This window comes from Mustela lutreola, chromosome 1 (genome assembly GCF_030435805.1).
Source record: "Mustela lutreola isolate mMusLut2 chromosome 1, mMusLut2.pri, whole genome shotgun sequence".
NCBI lineage: Eukaryota > Metazoa > Chordata > Mammalia > Carnivora > Mustelidae > Mustela > Mustela lutreola.
The window spans coordinates 220042243-220057506 of record NC_081290.1 but is presented as its reverse complement, the minus strand read 5'-3'; the positions used below and the strand labels follow the sequence as shown (position 1 = coordinate 220057506).

The 15264-nt window shown below is 34.9% G+C and overlaps 1 protein-coding gene across 12 annotated transcripts in view; it reads right to left on the bottom strand.

Annotated features, from left to right (window-relative positions):
• PICALM (phosphatidylinositol binding clathrin assembly protein) overlaps window positions 1-15264 on the bottom strand; it is a 112298-nt gene that overhangs the window by 19889 nt on the left and 77145 nt on the right. For 2 of the 12 annotated variants that reach the window (XM_059187284.1, XM_059187336.1), the window contains exons 13-19: window positions 15035-15184; window positions 7240-7347; window positions 5324-5455; window positions 5197-5227; window positions 4916-5015; window positions 1852-1875; window positions 175-234 (exon numbers count right to left, since the gene is read on the bottom strand). In XM_059187284.1, coding sequence (XP_059043267.1) covers window positions 175-234; window positions 1852-1875; window positions 4916-5015; window positions 5197-5227; window positions 5324-5455; window positions 7240-7347; window positions 15035-15184 — 605 coding nt within the window. The remainder of the gene's footprint in view (window positions 1-174; window positions 235-1851; window positions 1876-4915; window positions 5016-5196; window positions 5228-5323; window positions 5456-7239; window positions 7348-15034; window positions 15185-15264) is intronic. The other 10 variants (XM_059187293.1, XM_059187300.1, XM_059187310.1 and 7 more) reach the window with 10 other exon arrangements.

Here is a 15264-nt window from a genome sequence, read left to right as displayed (position 1 = left end):
TACCGTATAATGACAATTCTAGAAATATTTATGAAACCAATGTTATGATACAAGATTCTATGTTAGACATTAAAGGTATGTGAATTACCAAGTTCATTTTTTAGTAACTGTAAAAAGGCATGTTAAATATAAATCAATCTATTTTCAAAAAGTTTTGTCTGGAACAATACTTACAATTCCATATCCTATCATGCCTGTGGGTGTAGTAGCAGGATAGGCCATTACAGGGGGTGCCTGACATGGTGGAGAAAAAATAAACAAAGATGTATAACTCATGTTACATCAGTTGAGTTCAAGGAATTAATAGCATAGTTCCACTAAAAAGAATTGCTAAGACAGCTGTGATTAAATGTGACACTTAGGATCATTAATAACTGTGTCAATTAATGTTCAATGAAAAAAGAGTGTCTTGAAATTAGCAGAAAAGCAGATCAGAAAAAAAAAAACATTTAAACTTAGATACAACAGTGATCTAAAATTTCAACGTGCTTTTTACAGCTTTAAAGATCTTCAGATTTAAAAAAAAATACCGAACGTTCTAAAATTTGAGGTCTATTGCTATTACAAAAAATGTTTACCCAGGGGTACCTGGGTGGCTCAGTTGGCTAAGCACCTGCCTTTGGCTCAGGTCATGATACCTGGGGTTCCTGGGATCTAGCACCGGGTCAGGCTCTCTGCTCGGCAGGGAGCCTTCTTCTCCCTCTCCTCCTTGCTCTTGCTCTCTCTCGTTATCTCTCTCTCAAATAAATAAAATCTTAAAAAAAAAAAGTTTACCCAGAAAAAGTATTAGTGAATGTCTTCCTAGGTGCTTCAGTATTTTGAGCAAGAAAAAAAAAAGTTAAAGATCCCAAATCAATTAATAATCTGATCTTTCAAAAAGTTCTTCTGAAGACCTCAATTCATTTTTTTCAAAGAACCTCAAAGATTTCAAAACACTACCGAGTGTGACTACTTTTATGAGGCACACAGTTTTTATACAGAGTACGTGTACTAGCACTTCTTGTAATTTATTCTGTAAATTAAACAATCTTCTACAAAGCACCAATTTGGAGGAGCAAGAAGTTTTTAAATCTGTTTATTCTTAAACACTTAAAAGAACCACCTACCCCTACGAGGTTTAAAGTTCCCCTCCACCTTCTACCCTACCTCAAGCTTTCTGTAAATATACAATGTGAGCACAAAATCATTTTAAATATATTTGCTGTCTTAACAACATCCCCTCTGTGTGTGTGTGTGTGTGTGTGTGTGTGAGATATCTTATAATGAAAACTGAAACTGAATACAGGAGAAAGACCAATAACACTGCTGAAATACAAAAAATAACTGAAATTACACGGCAATTTGAACATATGCGTGGAGCAGTTAAACGAAGCATAACTAAAGTGAATAGTTAAAAGTTTAGTATTTGAGTGAGCATGTAGGATTTATTGGTCTCTCCCTACTTAAAAACTGAGAGCTGCAAGAGCAGCAGACAAACTGCCAAGTACAGCGGAAGCCTGTAAGATTTCATGCAATTATTATTTTCAACATTACAACAATCAACATTTCCCTTCATTCAGAAATCATCAAGTGCATAGTGGCAGCACAGATACACACACAGACACCCAGCCATCTGGCAGCAAATGGCAGAATGTTAAGCAAGAAAAAAAAAAAAGTCTGTATTTCCCATGCCACCATCAGAATCAATTCGGCAACACATCCATGAAATCAGTAGATGCTAGAAAGAATTTCTGGCACATTGAAAATCTGAATGTGAAAAAAGTAATAGCTGGAAGGTTATGAGATTCTGCTACAGCAGTGGTTAATAGCATGCCAATTTATTGCAAAAAAGGCTAGTTTTTGGTCACTTACGTATTGTGGAAAATGCATGCCATTCTGTTTTTCCCAGGGAGAACAATTACATAATGCAATAACACTGGATTAGAACAAATACTTACACAACAGAAAATACACAGAGAGCATTTTAGTTCACATGTACATTCACTAACTACCTAAAATCCCTTGTATTTCCGGTATCTAATGGAAGAACACCTATACTAAAACACTATCAAGGTTGACAAGGGAAATTTAGTCTCTAACATAATCCCCTTACATATCTAATAGTTTATGACAAGTATCATAAAACATAAAATCTATCAGTAGTGTCAACACTGCAAAATTCAGTGCGTCCCATAAACAGGGTTGAATCATATGTCCACCACTCAGGAAAAAAGAAAGCAATAATTCAAAGAATTTGTAGTATAGTATCATCATACAGATTAATAAAAGACCAATGAATTTTTTAACTTAAAAAAGTTCAAAAACCTTGACAGTGTTTATGGATTAATAAAAAGGTTAGAAATGTAAAGAAATGACATAAGCAGCAGTTTATCTAAGTAGTGAATCACATCACCAGCCCTCTATGTTAGTCATTAAAAAAGAAACTCTATTATATACATACATATAAATATTTTAAGAAAATTCTTAAGAGATAACACACAATGACACAGTTGCATAAATATCATCAACTTACATACAAATTTTAACTAGTTAAATGCCTATTACATTCTGGTAGTCAATCTTAAGTCAAGCGCTATCTACAAACTTCTATTATTTCATATAGGTCAATACCAATTTAATACAAAATAATAAAATATTCATTGTATTTTCATATCAGCATTTGGATTTTTAACAGTCTTCATGTATTATCAATGTGTAATTCACACCAAATGGTATAAAATCCACTAACCTAACCTCTTGTCATCCCCTGGTCAGTGAAGTTTGTTACAGTACAGATAAACCCGGGATTCAGAGTCAGAGGGAAAGGATTTCAACTAAAATCTGCTTTCTAGATGTTTTATACTTACAAAGAGAAATTGCCTAACTTTATTCTTGTAATTGGGATGCTATCAATTCAAACTTCCCCAAGAATGCAGTGTAAACAGACTCAAGATAGTGAGGATACATGTATGTGTAAAACCTAACAAACTTAATGCAAGGATTTATTAGAATGGCAGTGACCTCTATTAATGAAAAAGTGTTGCCTTAAAAAGGTGGCTAAATTAAAAAAAAACAAAAACAAGTTAGCTAAATTTTTATTTTTCATCTAAGATGATTAAACCTAATAAAACTCTTTACATAATGTCACAAATTTTATTAGCACATTATTTTTAGCTGAGCCCTGGTAACTTTCACATATGATTAAGCCCAGGAAAACAAGGTGGTGCTCTGGAAGTGATTTAATACAAGAGAGTGGCTATAAGAGGGATAATGGTGGTCTTTAACAACAGGAAGGCTACAATGTGTAGTCTGTGTAATCAAAATGTTATTTATTTCCAGAATATTGTTAAGAAAGCTTGTTTTAAATTTTTCTTTAAGAAGAAACTGGTTTGGGGTACCTGGGTGGCTCAGTGGGTTAAGCCTCTGCCTTCGGCTCAGGTCATGATCTCAGGGTCTTGGAATCGAGCCCCGAGTGGGGTTCTCTGTGCAGCAGGGAGCCTGCTTTCCCCTGCCTGCCTCTCTGCCTACTTGTGATCTCTCTCTCTCTGTCAAATAAATAAAATCTTTAAAAAAGAAGAAGAAGAAGAAGAGGAGGAGGAAACTGGTTTTCTCTAATGTGGGAAAACTTCCCGCACTGGTGAAATAGCAGCTAAGGACAGGGGTAGAGCCATAAAGCTACTCTGGGACAACCATACCTTATAGTGATTAAAAACATTAGCAGAACTTCTTCAGTACTAGATGCTACATATAAATTAATCCTCATTTTTCATACCTTATATATTTATAAATTTGCTTACTTGCTAAATTTGTGATCCCAAAAATTAATGTTTGTGGTGCTTTCACAGACATGCATGGAGTGGTGAAAAATTTGTTGCTTAACACCTTCATTCTCAGCTGAGGCTGAACAAAATAAGATTCTGTCTTGTTTTGGCTCTGATATAACAATGACCAGAGGATGAGAACACAGGGAATAATGCAGTATACTACTGCAAGAAGCTCTCTGGCTGTGGAGCCAGCTAGATAGGGCTGGATTCTCAATTTAGTGCTGCAGGTTCTGGTAAGTAAGTCAAACGTAACTCTTACGAACCACATTTTCTTTTCTGTTTAAAAAAAAGGGGGGGGGGAATCTACTAGAACAAGTATTTTTTTAGGATTTGAGATAATAATGAATGTAAGGGGTATATGTGTGTATATATGTGTGTGTGTGTGTGTGTACATACACATATAAGCAATTCTCCTTATTTGCTGCACCTATGTTGTTAAAGTAACCCAATACTAAATCAGTGAACCCTGAACCATTGCTAAAGGAAATACGTACACATGTAGTACGTGTGAGCCTAGCAATGGTTCAGTGTTTAGGGGATTTTAAGAATATAATTATAGCAAGTAAGGAAAATCAACTCTATGAACTATTCGACAACATTAACAAAAACCAAACATTACCAATAGTGAGATCAGAAAAACACTAATGATTTTATATTCTAGATAAATACATAATAAATTTGAGATCAGAAGTAGAGGGTAATGATTAAAGAGTTTAAGCTCTGCGGTTAGGCTTCCTGTATTCTAAAAGTCCACCCAATCACTTAAAAACTCTGGGATCCTAGGCATATTATGTAGTAACTCTGTGCCTCCATTTCATCTGCACAGTGAGGACAGTAATAGTTACCACCACATGTAGTTAATTTGAGGATTACAGAAGAAAAAAATCATACATTAATTAGAATGATGGCTTATACAAAGTAAACCTTAAATAAATGTTGGCTACTAAAACATACTTGGCAAATAGTCAATCAGCTTCCTTAAAAAAAAATAAAAAATTACTTATATATCTAAAACTCAATAAACAAATCCTCCCACTTACAGCTATCACTTTAAAAACATTTTCATGTTATTCTCCTAAATTAGTCATGTTACTGTGAGCTTTTCAACTCACCATTGTTGCAGCATTCCAAGCAGTGGTTGGTGCAACCTTTGGCTGCCAGTTAGATCCTCCAGTTAGCTTCTTTTCACCTGGCTGACTCCAATTTACATCACTTTAAATAAACATCAGTGAGAATGTTAAATGTCTATAATTGTAAAATTTCTTTACTATATACTTAGATTAAACAAAAAGCATTTAATATGCAGATGACAGGTCTACACATACTTTTGAAATGAAAGCCAAATCAACCTCTAAATGGTACATGGGGGAAATAATACATATAAAACACTCACTTCTTAGTAGTTCCATTTCCAATGCCAAGATCTACAACAGGAAATAAAGAACGCATTTAAAAACTAGACTCATTTTTATAATACTATTAATTGTGAAGAAGATTAAAAGAATCCAAAGAATACTTACTGCCCACCAGGTTGGCTAAGGATGAATCCAAGTCATCAGATACTAACTTGTTAGGTGGGAGTTTGGCAACAGGAAGACTCTGGTTCTGAGAGGCCACTGTTGGTTTGAGAAGTCCACCTAGTTCATCAAAGCCTTAAAGTTACAAACAGATGAAACAGGATTTGTAAGGGACTTTATGGTGCTAGCTTTCTACAGGGATCTCTGCCTTTTCTACTTATTCGTCTGCAGGAAAAGTCCTCCATGGGGCATTAATTAATGACTTTAAATGGAAGAGGGAGAAATTCACCATTTCAAAGTGAACTGATTGAAAAGATCTGTCATGTCTTATTTCATGACAAAATTATATTAAGGTTAGGGGCATCCGGGTGGCTCAGTGGGCTGGGTCTCTGCCTTCGGCTCGGGCCATGATCTCAGGGTCTTGGGATAGAGCACCACATCAGGAATCTCTGCTCAGCAGGGAGCCTGCTTCCCCCTACCCTCTCCTACTTGTGATCTCTCTCTCTCTGTCAAATAAATAAATAAAATCTTTAAAAAAAAATTATATTAAGGTTAAAGGGGACAAGAAAGAAGCATTCAAGTAAACAATTCTTATTCCAAAGTTGTGAAAGAGAAGGGAATGGAATGGAATTCTCCCCCTCACTGGCAAGATTTTCTGAAGATTCCCTTATACCTGAAGAAATATAGACAAAAAATACATCTCTGTTCCTTTGAAAAATGTTTCATCTAATAAATATTTTGTAGACCTTTTTACATTCTTCAGAGTAGAGTATGCAAGGTATATGTAAACCACAACATTAGAAGGAAGTAAAAATGTACCATTTATCACTTTTCTTCTGTCTAAAAACAGTTAACCTAAATTATACCTAAGAAATTGCTAGCCTTATGCTCCAATGACATTAAACCATCTACTAAATAGATTGCTTAGAAATGAAAATAAAATAGATCCCTTAAGGTTCTCTACCAAAGCGAGAAAAGTGAATCCATTCAAACAAATCCAGTAAAGGACTCAGTAACATGATGCAGGACTGATAAAAACAAAGTCACCAAAACTAGTGGTGTACAAAATATGAGTAGCTGATCTCTATTTACTTTATCCTTTTCCCCAGAAAAACAAACTGAAAAGGAAAAAGCCAAATGCATCCAAAAATGTAATTATAAACCAACTAGTGCACAGAGAAAAAAAATTCTTAGTCCATACATACTCTTTATAAGATTGCTTACTTTTTGTATAATCGAATATTATAAAATCAAAAACACCTCACTATGTTTCTTCAAATGACTTGAACTTATTTACTAATTAAAATCAAAGGTCATTCCATGGTAAGAATAATAAATTTCATGGAAACTCTTAATCTTTACAAACTTCGGAATAACAAAATACTAAATGGAAACTTGGCTCTACAAATTTATATAAGTCCCAATTTTAAGACAAATGAACAAGGACACTACAGAAAGAACCATCCTTAAAATAACAAAAAGCCCCTAGAGCTCTGGTACTTAATACTTCTAGTTGGTTAAGCACCGACTGTCTCAACAAGTCAGGTACCAAATGTTTTATTTTTCCTATTTTTCAGAAAAGCCAATTTCATTTCAGTAAAGGTGAAAATTGTAATGACTACAAAGCACAACATTCTACACATAACCATTAGCAATTTACCAATCTAATATGAGGAAGATCTCATTTAGCTCTAGGAGAAACAAAATCCTCCCAGAATCAAAACTGCCAATAAGAAATGGGTAACAGTTAATAATCCCTTGAAGTTCTTCTCATCTAGTAGCTGGGAGAAGAGAAACAACTTCACTGGCTTACTCCAATTTAATCTATTTACATATGTTCAAAAGATATTATTATCTGTCCTTGCACAGAATCTAAATGAGAACATTATAATAATGTTAACAGAACAATTTTTTCTTACCCCCAGAATCTACAATAACGTTGGTAGATTTATTTCCAAACACAGATTCAAAGTCAACATTAAGGCCAGCTGAAGGATGTGGCTGTGCAACTGGAGATGGAGTGAATCCTAAGGAAAACCAAAGTGGAAAAAGCTCAATTCTTTAATATATCTACATTTACAGCTCTTAATAATGACGACAATAGGATGGAAAAAGCAATAAATTCCCCCAATGAAAAACAAGGCCAATCCTTCAAGCAAAATGTTTCTTAACACTACTCCATCTTTTTGTGGTGATGACATTTTTCTGTAACAAAATCATCCTACTGACAAAGAAAACTAACAAAAGAGCAACTGAAGTTGTACTACTAAGTTTGTTTCATTACAAAAATAAAATTTTTATCTTTTTACCTTAATTTTATGTACTGATTATTTTTAGAAAACTAAACACATCTAAAATTCCAGGACTGTGCATGAAGTAAAATATATACACAATGCAAAGGATCACTTGGTAATGAAGTAAATATTCTACAGTGTTTTAAAAAATATCTACTTAGAGATTCTACTTAGATCCTGGAATCTTCCCCCTCTCCCCGACAACCTACTCACCTTCCATTATTTCTCTCACCTTCCTTCCACCTTTAAATTATTAATTAAATGCAATATGGTTTAAGTTCATTTGAGAAGAGGATTCTGAAAGTTACAATGCATTAATCCTTAGGTTCCCCCTTTAAAAGTAACCCTTTAGATCTATCGAGTATTACAAAGGACACAAGTTTTTAAAAATGTTCTTATTCCAGGGGCACCTGGGTGGCTCAGTTGGTTAAGCTGCTGACTCTTGGTTTCAGTTCAAGTCACGACCTCAGGGTCCTAGGATCAGCAGGAGTCCAGGCTCTGCCCTCACCTGGGAGAGTCTGCTTGGGATTCTCCCTCCCTCTGCCTCTGCTTCTGCATGCACACTGTATACACTCTCTCAAATAAATAAATCTTTTTTTAAAAGTTCTTATTCCATAATTACTTCTTAAACCACTCTTAAAAACAATGGTCAGGGGAACCTGCATGGCTTAGTTGGTTAAGCATCTGCATCTGCTTTAGGTTCAGGTCATGATCCCAGCCAGAGTCCTGGGATTGAGCCCTGCATCAAGTTCCCTACTCTGTGGGGAATCTGTTCTCCCTCTTCTTCTGCCCCTCCCCTGTGTTCCAGCATGCGCTCTCTCCCTCTCGCTCTTTCAAGCTCTTTGTCTCTCTCAAATAAATAATAAAATCTTAAACCACCACCACCACCACAATGGTCATACAGTGAGAACACAAACACTATCAAAGTATAAAATAAGTTAGTATATAAATCTGACCATTCATCAAGATGTTTCTACCAGTTTAATAACATTTTATTTTATTTTATTTATTCATTTGACAGAGAAAGAGAGAGAGAGAGAAGCATAAGGAGGGGGAGCAGCAGACAGAGGGAGAGGGGGAAGCAGACTGCCCACACAGCAGGGAGCTTGATGCAGGGCTCGATTCTAGGACTCTGGGATCATGATCTGAGCCAAAGGAAGATGCTTAACTGACTGAGCCACCCAGGTGCCCCTAACAACATTTTAAAGTGTACAAGCTGTTTAAGAATTACACCATGGGCTCACTGATTCTTCTCTATGAGAACTTATGCATCTACTCAAGAAGACAAAAATCTAGTGTGCTTAATTTTGTGCCCATAGAACCATCAGTTTAAGAAATACACAAATTGTTCTTTAAGTGATTCTGGAAATAGTTCGCTGGCTAGGTCTCCAAAGTTTAGGAAATATACATAATAATTTATAAACAGGATAGCCTATCAAATTCCCGTTTTCTCCTCTTTTATCCCACCTTTCTAGAATCTGGTTAATATCAGAGATAAACCTATCTTTCTACAGTAATCCATTTATTACTTTCTTTAAAGAGAGGAGCCATTTACTATGGTCCCTAGGGGCATCAGTCTGTGCAATTACAAGACTACTACCTAAAAGTGTAAAAAGTTCGAGAGGATATAAAGTAACCCAGAGCTAGCACCTCAAATTTAAAAACGTCTCTAGGTATGCAAAAAGTAAAAAGAAATTTTTCTATAAATTGTAATATCTGATTGGCTCCTAGGGAAGTAAGCAATGTATTTCAAAATAACAATATTTTAAGTAGTAACACATCTTCTAGGTAAGAGTTCTACATTTTCATTTCAATGAACATTATCAACTTAATGGCCTTTTATCCCAAGTCATTTTTTGGGAGACTTAGGGTTTTGTTTTGTTGTTGTTTTTTTTTTAATCAGAGAGAGAGAGAGCATGTGCACGCACACAAGCAGGGGAAATAGCAGGCAGAGCAGGCAGAGGGAGCAGCAGACTCCCTGCTGAGCAAGGAGCCCCATGCCAGACTCCATCCCAGGACCCTGGGATCATGACCTGAGCCGAAGGCAGTGGCTTAACCTACTGAGCCACCAAGGCTTCCCAGATTTAATTTTTTAAAGTTACTTAAAACAAAGATTAAAAACTACTATCACCATCTCAAAAGGAAAATTCAGAGACAAAAAAAAAAAAAAAAAAAAAAAAAGATGAACAAGTTCTGAGTTAAGGTTAACTATGTAAAATAATCATGACATTGAACTGCCTACTCTTTCACTTCACCAAGGCCCAGTGAAAACTCTACCACTGACCATCAGTAGTTCATAGATCAACATTTAGAAATCACTGCCTGGCAGAGCATATATCAGGAGGACGATAATAAATTAACTGCATGGTACAAGATGAACAAGCTTTGGGGACAGAAAGGCATTCCAAATACCGTCCAGAAAAACACACCATTTTGTTAAGGGATTTTAGAGGTAGTTCCATAATAAATTAGATCTCATACTTGCTGTGAAAGTAACTTCTACTATTTATTAAACTCTATGAAACACTAATGCAAGAGCTTTATAAACAGTATATTATTTAAACTTCACAATAACCCTATGAGATAGTCATTATTATCCTCATTTTACAGATGAGGAAATAAAGAGCTTAAACAATGTTACTCAAGGTCAAAGATTTATTAAGTAGCAAAACCAAGACTTAAACCTCAGATTATCTGATTTCAGAATCTTTTAGGGGTTTTCAGTTTATCCCCAAGTATTTCATTTTATATAAACTAGTAGGCAGAAAAAGAAAATTGTATTATTACAGCTATAGTAATTATATTTATTCACTATTAAAGTTATATGAACTTCTTGAGCTTCTCACAGCAAATGCTGGGCCAAAAAAGTGAACAACCATAGCAGTTTTAATAAAGTCTAAAAGCAATGAAAAATGTGTTCAAGGCTGTATCTGATGATTAAATAATAACAAATATAAAATGATTTGCATACACAAGATAATTTTCAGTAGTAGTTTTAATGATAATTCTACATACCAGGCATAGCGCTAGATTTTATACAGTCATATATGTAAATCTCATGACAATCCTGTAAGTTATTATTATCCCAATTTTCATAGGCTTAAGAAAGGTCAAATACTTGTTTCAAGTCACACAGGTAAGGGCGTAGAACTGGAATTCAAAAAGGAATTCAAATGCAAATTCACTGAATACTAAACACATACTTTCCATCAAATGTCCTCATAATTTCCATTTTTAAATCTTTTTAATCATGCCCAAGTCTGCCAGTCAAGAGCCTCATTCTTCACTTGTGTCAAACCTACTTTTCAATCCCAACTGAACTAAGGTAATCAACTCCTATGCACCAAAAAGAAAAAAATAAAATCAGCTGGATTTGGGGGTTTCATTATCACTGCACTGGCCTAGAACATGTTTGGAAAGACAGAAATGAGTATCAAAATGGCCATGCCTCTCTGGAAACTGTTCCTGGTTTCTTCTGCCTTTGCATAGTGCTGGCAAAGCACACCTATTTCCAGGAGAATCTCCCTACATCTGTGCCACAACTGTTTAAGTCAAAATTATTTAGTATTCTATCACTATATAAAGAGCTTTAAATTCCATAAGCTTGTAATAATAAAATGTTATAAGCTCCTCTGAAAATGTGAACCTTTTGAGTACAGATTAAAGTGGGGAGATGACAAGTATCCACTCACAGAACAATCCTGTGTTTAATTAAGACAAGCAAAATTAGGGAAAAAATGATCTGTTCCTCAAAAGCAAGTATATTTTTTCTTAACCAAATTAAAAAAAGAAAAAAACCCCTCATTTTAAAGAAAACAAAGAACTCCCTCCTGCATAAACAAACTGATAAACTTTAGAGATACCATTACCTACCTCCAAATAAACCAGCTACGGTAGAAGGCTCATGGCACATAAGGGTAGTATTAGGATAAGCTTGAGTGCCACAAAAAGAATCTGACAAGGCATACATGGGGGGCAAGGGGGAGGGAGACAGAAAAAAAGGAAGAGAAAAATGAGGAGGAACAGTTAAGAGTGAAATGGAATAATTAAAAAACAAATGAACAAACAGAACAAAGACAGGAGAGTCCAAGCTCTTAGTGTTCTTCACATTATAACTTATTTTAAAAAGCACTTAAGTCTCCATTATGAATATTCTATTTAAAATATATTCACAACAAAATTTAAAAAATAACCAACATGTATTTCCTTAGAGAAATAAGTAGCAGTTGGCGTTTTAGTCAATGTTAACATGTCTTCTGATGTCTTCTTTTACAGATGAGTAAGCAGGCCTGAACAAGGTCACAGACATGGCATAGCTGGGATCATCAACCCATTCTTCTTGACTTATAACTGCTTTAATGAGGATAAGCTACTTTGTACACTGGGGTTCACATCATCAGACCAATGTCCTACTCTGAACGAGTTAGAGGGTGTCTATGTAGCTGTTCTCTGATTTTTCTCAGTCGTTCTTAATCCTTTAGAGCAGAGGTTGGCAAATTATAGCCAGAGGCCTATTTTTAATATGGCCACATGAGTTGAAGGTTTTTACATTTTCAAACAGATATTTTTTAAAAATGAAAGAAAATAAAAGAAGAATATGTAACATAGATTTTATATATCCTGTAAAGTCTGAAGTATTTACTATCTGGCTCTTTACATAAAACGTTTGCTGACCACTATTCTACAGAAGCACTATCCAAAAACTTCTAGTAACAGAAATTTTTAAAAATCTGCTCTAATATGGTAGACACTAGTCACATGTGCCACCGAGCAACAGAAACCTGGCTAACACAGCTGTAGGAATGACATACCTTGGGTGGCCCTTTCATGCTATGAGTAAGAAACTGTTGGAATTTTTATTATACAACCCTACTTCTCAAGAACTTTTAATGTGGATTAAATGGCTTCTTATTATAAAGCCTCTTCTTAGGACAGGCATTCGCAAACTACAGCTGCATGTCTTTGTGAATAAAGTTTTCCTGGAACACAGCCAAATGCGCATTTATGTATTGTCTATGGCTACCTTTATGCTATAATGCCAAAGCTGATAGCTGCAACAGACTATATGACTCATGAGCCAAAAATATTTCCACTCTGATCCTTTAAGAAAAGGTTTGCTGATTCTTGTTCTAGACTAATGACCTAGGTTGACATGAGTGATTTACATTTTCCCATTCTAGACTCACTTTTACAAAAGCACAAGTACTAAACAGTAAGTTTTTGCTAATGATAAAACTTGACAGATGAATGTATTTTAAGTATACTTTATACTTTCATTTATACTATTTACACTCAAAGAATGTAAGAGTTTAAATAAAGACAACACTTTCATAAGGAAAGGGCTCTGTAAAGCAAAGACACTGGATTCCTGCTTCAAGCTTTTGCTCCTATCAGCCAGGTTGTCTCAGGACATTAACTTTACTCACTCACATGATCATCCATAAAAATGGTAGTAATTCTGTTACCAATATGAGAGTTGAGAACTTGACCAAATATTCTCTGGAGGTCCTCACAAGCTTACAATCACCAATTCTAGGATTTTAATCTTCAAATGCACCTACTCACCTTAGCATATATGGCCATCAATTTTACTAACTTTCTTTGCTTTTTGGTCTTCCTTTTGCCCCAACACAAAGGCCTTAGCCTTAAACTTAAACATTAGGAAAAGGACATTTCTAGTACATTCCTTCTGTTAAAGGGTTTCCTTGAAAAGCGTAAATAATAATTAACTCTCACAGAATTTTTTATATTTTTACTCTGGTTCTGTTTCAATGTGAAATAGCTATAGCCTATAGCATTCTGTCCCTCTAGGGTAAATAGAAGACTGACATACTGAAGCACATGTACTGGTCTGACCTAAAGACAGAAATTTTAAGACCAAAAGTAAAGATATAGCTGTTTCATACCCCCAATTAAAGCAACTGACTTAATGATACAAGAAGCCAGACCCACTAAATACATGCTAGCTCATATTCAGTAAGTATAAAGAAAATATAAACTTATTAGAAAACCACATTCCAAGGTTAACTCAAGTAACCTTTTTTTACCAAGCAAATAAGGTACAGCATTTAACAATTCTTCTGAAGAGTAGCAAAATATGAAATTTAGTTTCAGCCACTTTATACTTAATTTATAATATGTTACAATGACATGAAGGAATGCCTGCAATTGATTCTTAGAATTTGGAGCTATGAGACTAGTTATATATAATGACAGCACCTGCCTTGGAACTTCCTAAAATCTCCCAACTACTCTTTTCTAGTCACCTCTCTTCCACCTCCTCATATGTATCGAACAGAATGTTCAGAATGTGGCTAAGTGTCTATTTAGGGTACACAGCTGACTTTTAACATGCTGCTTTAAACACAGATTTAAATTTGTATCGCCTTAAAAGTTGTTTCTCTGGTGAATAAAAGCAGTTTCATCATCTTTTTTTTTTTTTTTAAAGATTTATTTATTTATTTATTTGACAGACAGAGATCACAAGTAGGCAGAGAGGCAGGCAGAGAGAGAGAGAGAGAGAGAGAGAGAGGGAAGCAGGCTTCCTGCGGAGCAGGGAACCCGATGAGGGGCTCGATCCCAGGACCCTGAGATCAGGACCCGAGCCGAAGGCAGCAGCCCAAACCACTGAGCCACCCAGGCGCCCCAGTTTCATCATCTTTTAAGGGGTGTTCAGAATCTTTTCACGGGGTTGAAAATTGTTAATTTCAGGTTACTATATATTCATAAGATTCTATATATTCATAAGATTTCCTTGTGTAACTCTAGAGTGAAATTTTACCTTTTTACAGATTTTTATACCACAACTAAAGGCAATTTAGTTTTCATTTTCTACTTGTCATTTATCTCCAGGCTAACAATGAAGTGAAACCCTTAAGAATGGGACAGAGGGTATGTATGGATTTAAGACGATCTAAAACTGTACTATTCACAGTTCAAAAAAGAAAAAAAAAAAAGATAGCTACTGAGAATGATAACCATCCTCTCTCCTAAACAAAGAGGGAAAGATATAAGTACATACATATTAGTAAGTGTAAGAGATGTTATCCTATAGCCAACTCTCTGAATTAATAAACAAAACATGGGGGGAAAATGTGATAAATGATGTTAGACTGCTTGAGTATCACACTATAATAATGATGGAAAACAACACACTAAAAAAAAAAAAAAAAAAATCCAAAAATAAAAACACCAACCCACAACTTCAAAGGAAATCTTCTTTCCTAAAAACTTGGATTAAATAAAATTAGGGATACTAATTTTTAAATGTCACTATATTATTGTTATTTAGTTTATTTTAAAAATTGATAATAAAATCCAAAATAATTATTGCAGCGCCTTAAAAATAATTAATGAATATGTAAAAAATACTTAGGCAGTATAAACATTAATTGGAAAGAAAGGTTAAATGGTACTTTACCAACAAACATTTCATGAGTAGGTGTCCTAGTAGTAAAAGTGGATACATCTGAAGAAATGGGAAGGTGAACATCACCACTACTTTTTGTGAGGAAAGGATTTAAGCTTGGAATGGCATCATCAACAGCATCTACAGTAGCAGAGAAAGGATCTGTGTAGTCCAAGTGCATTACAGCAAAATGAAGAAAGGAAGTAAATTAATTAGTATTGTAATTAGTCAAAAGATGCAAA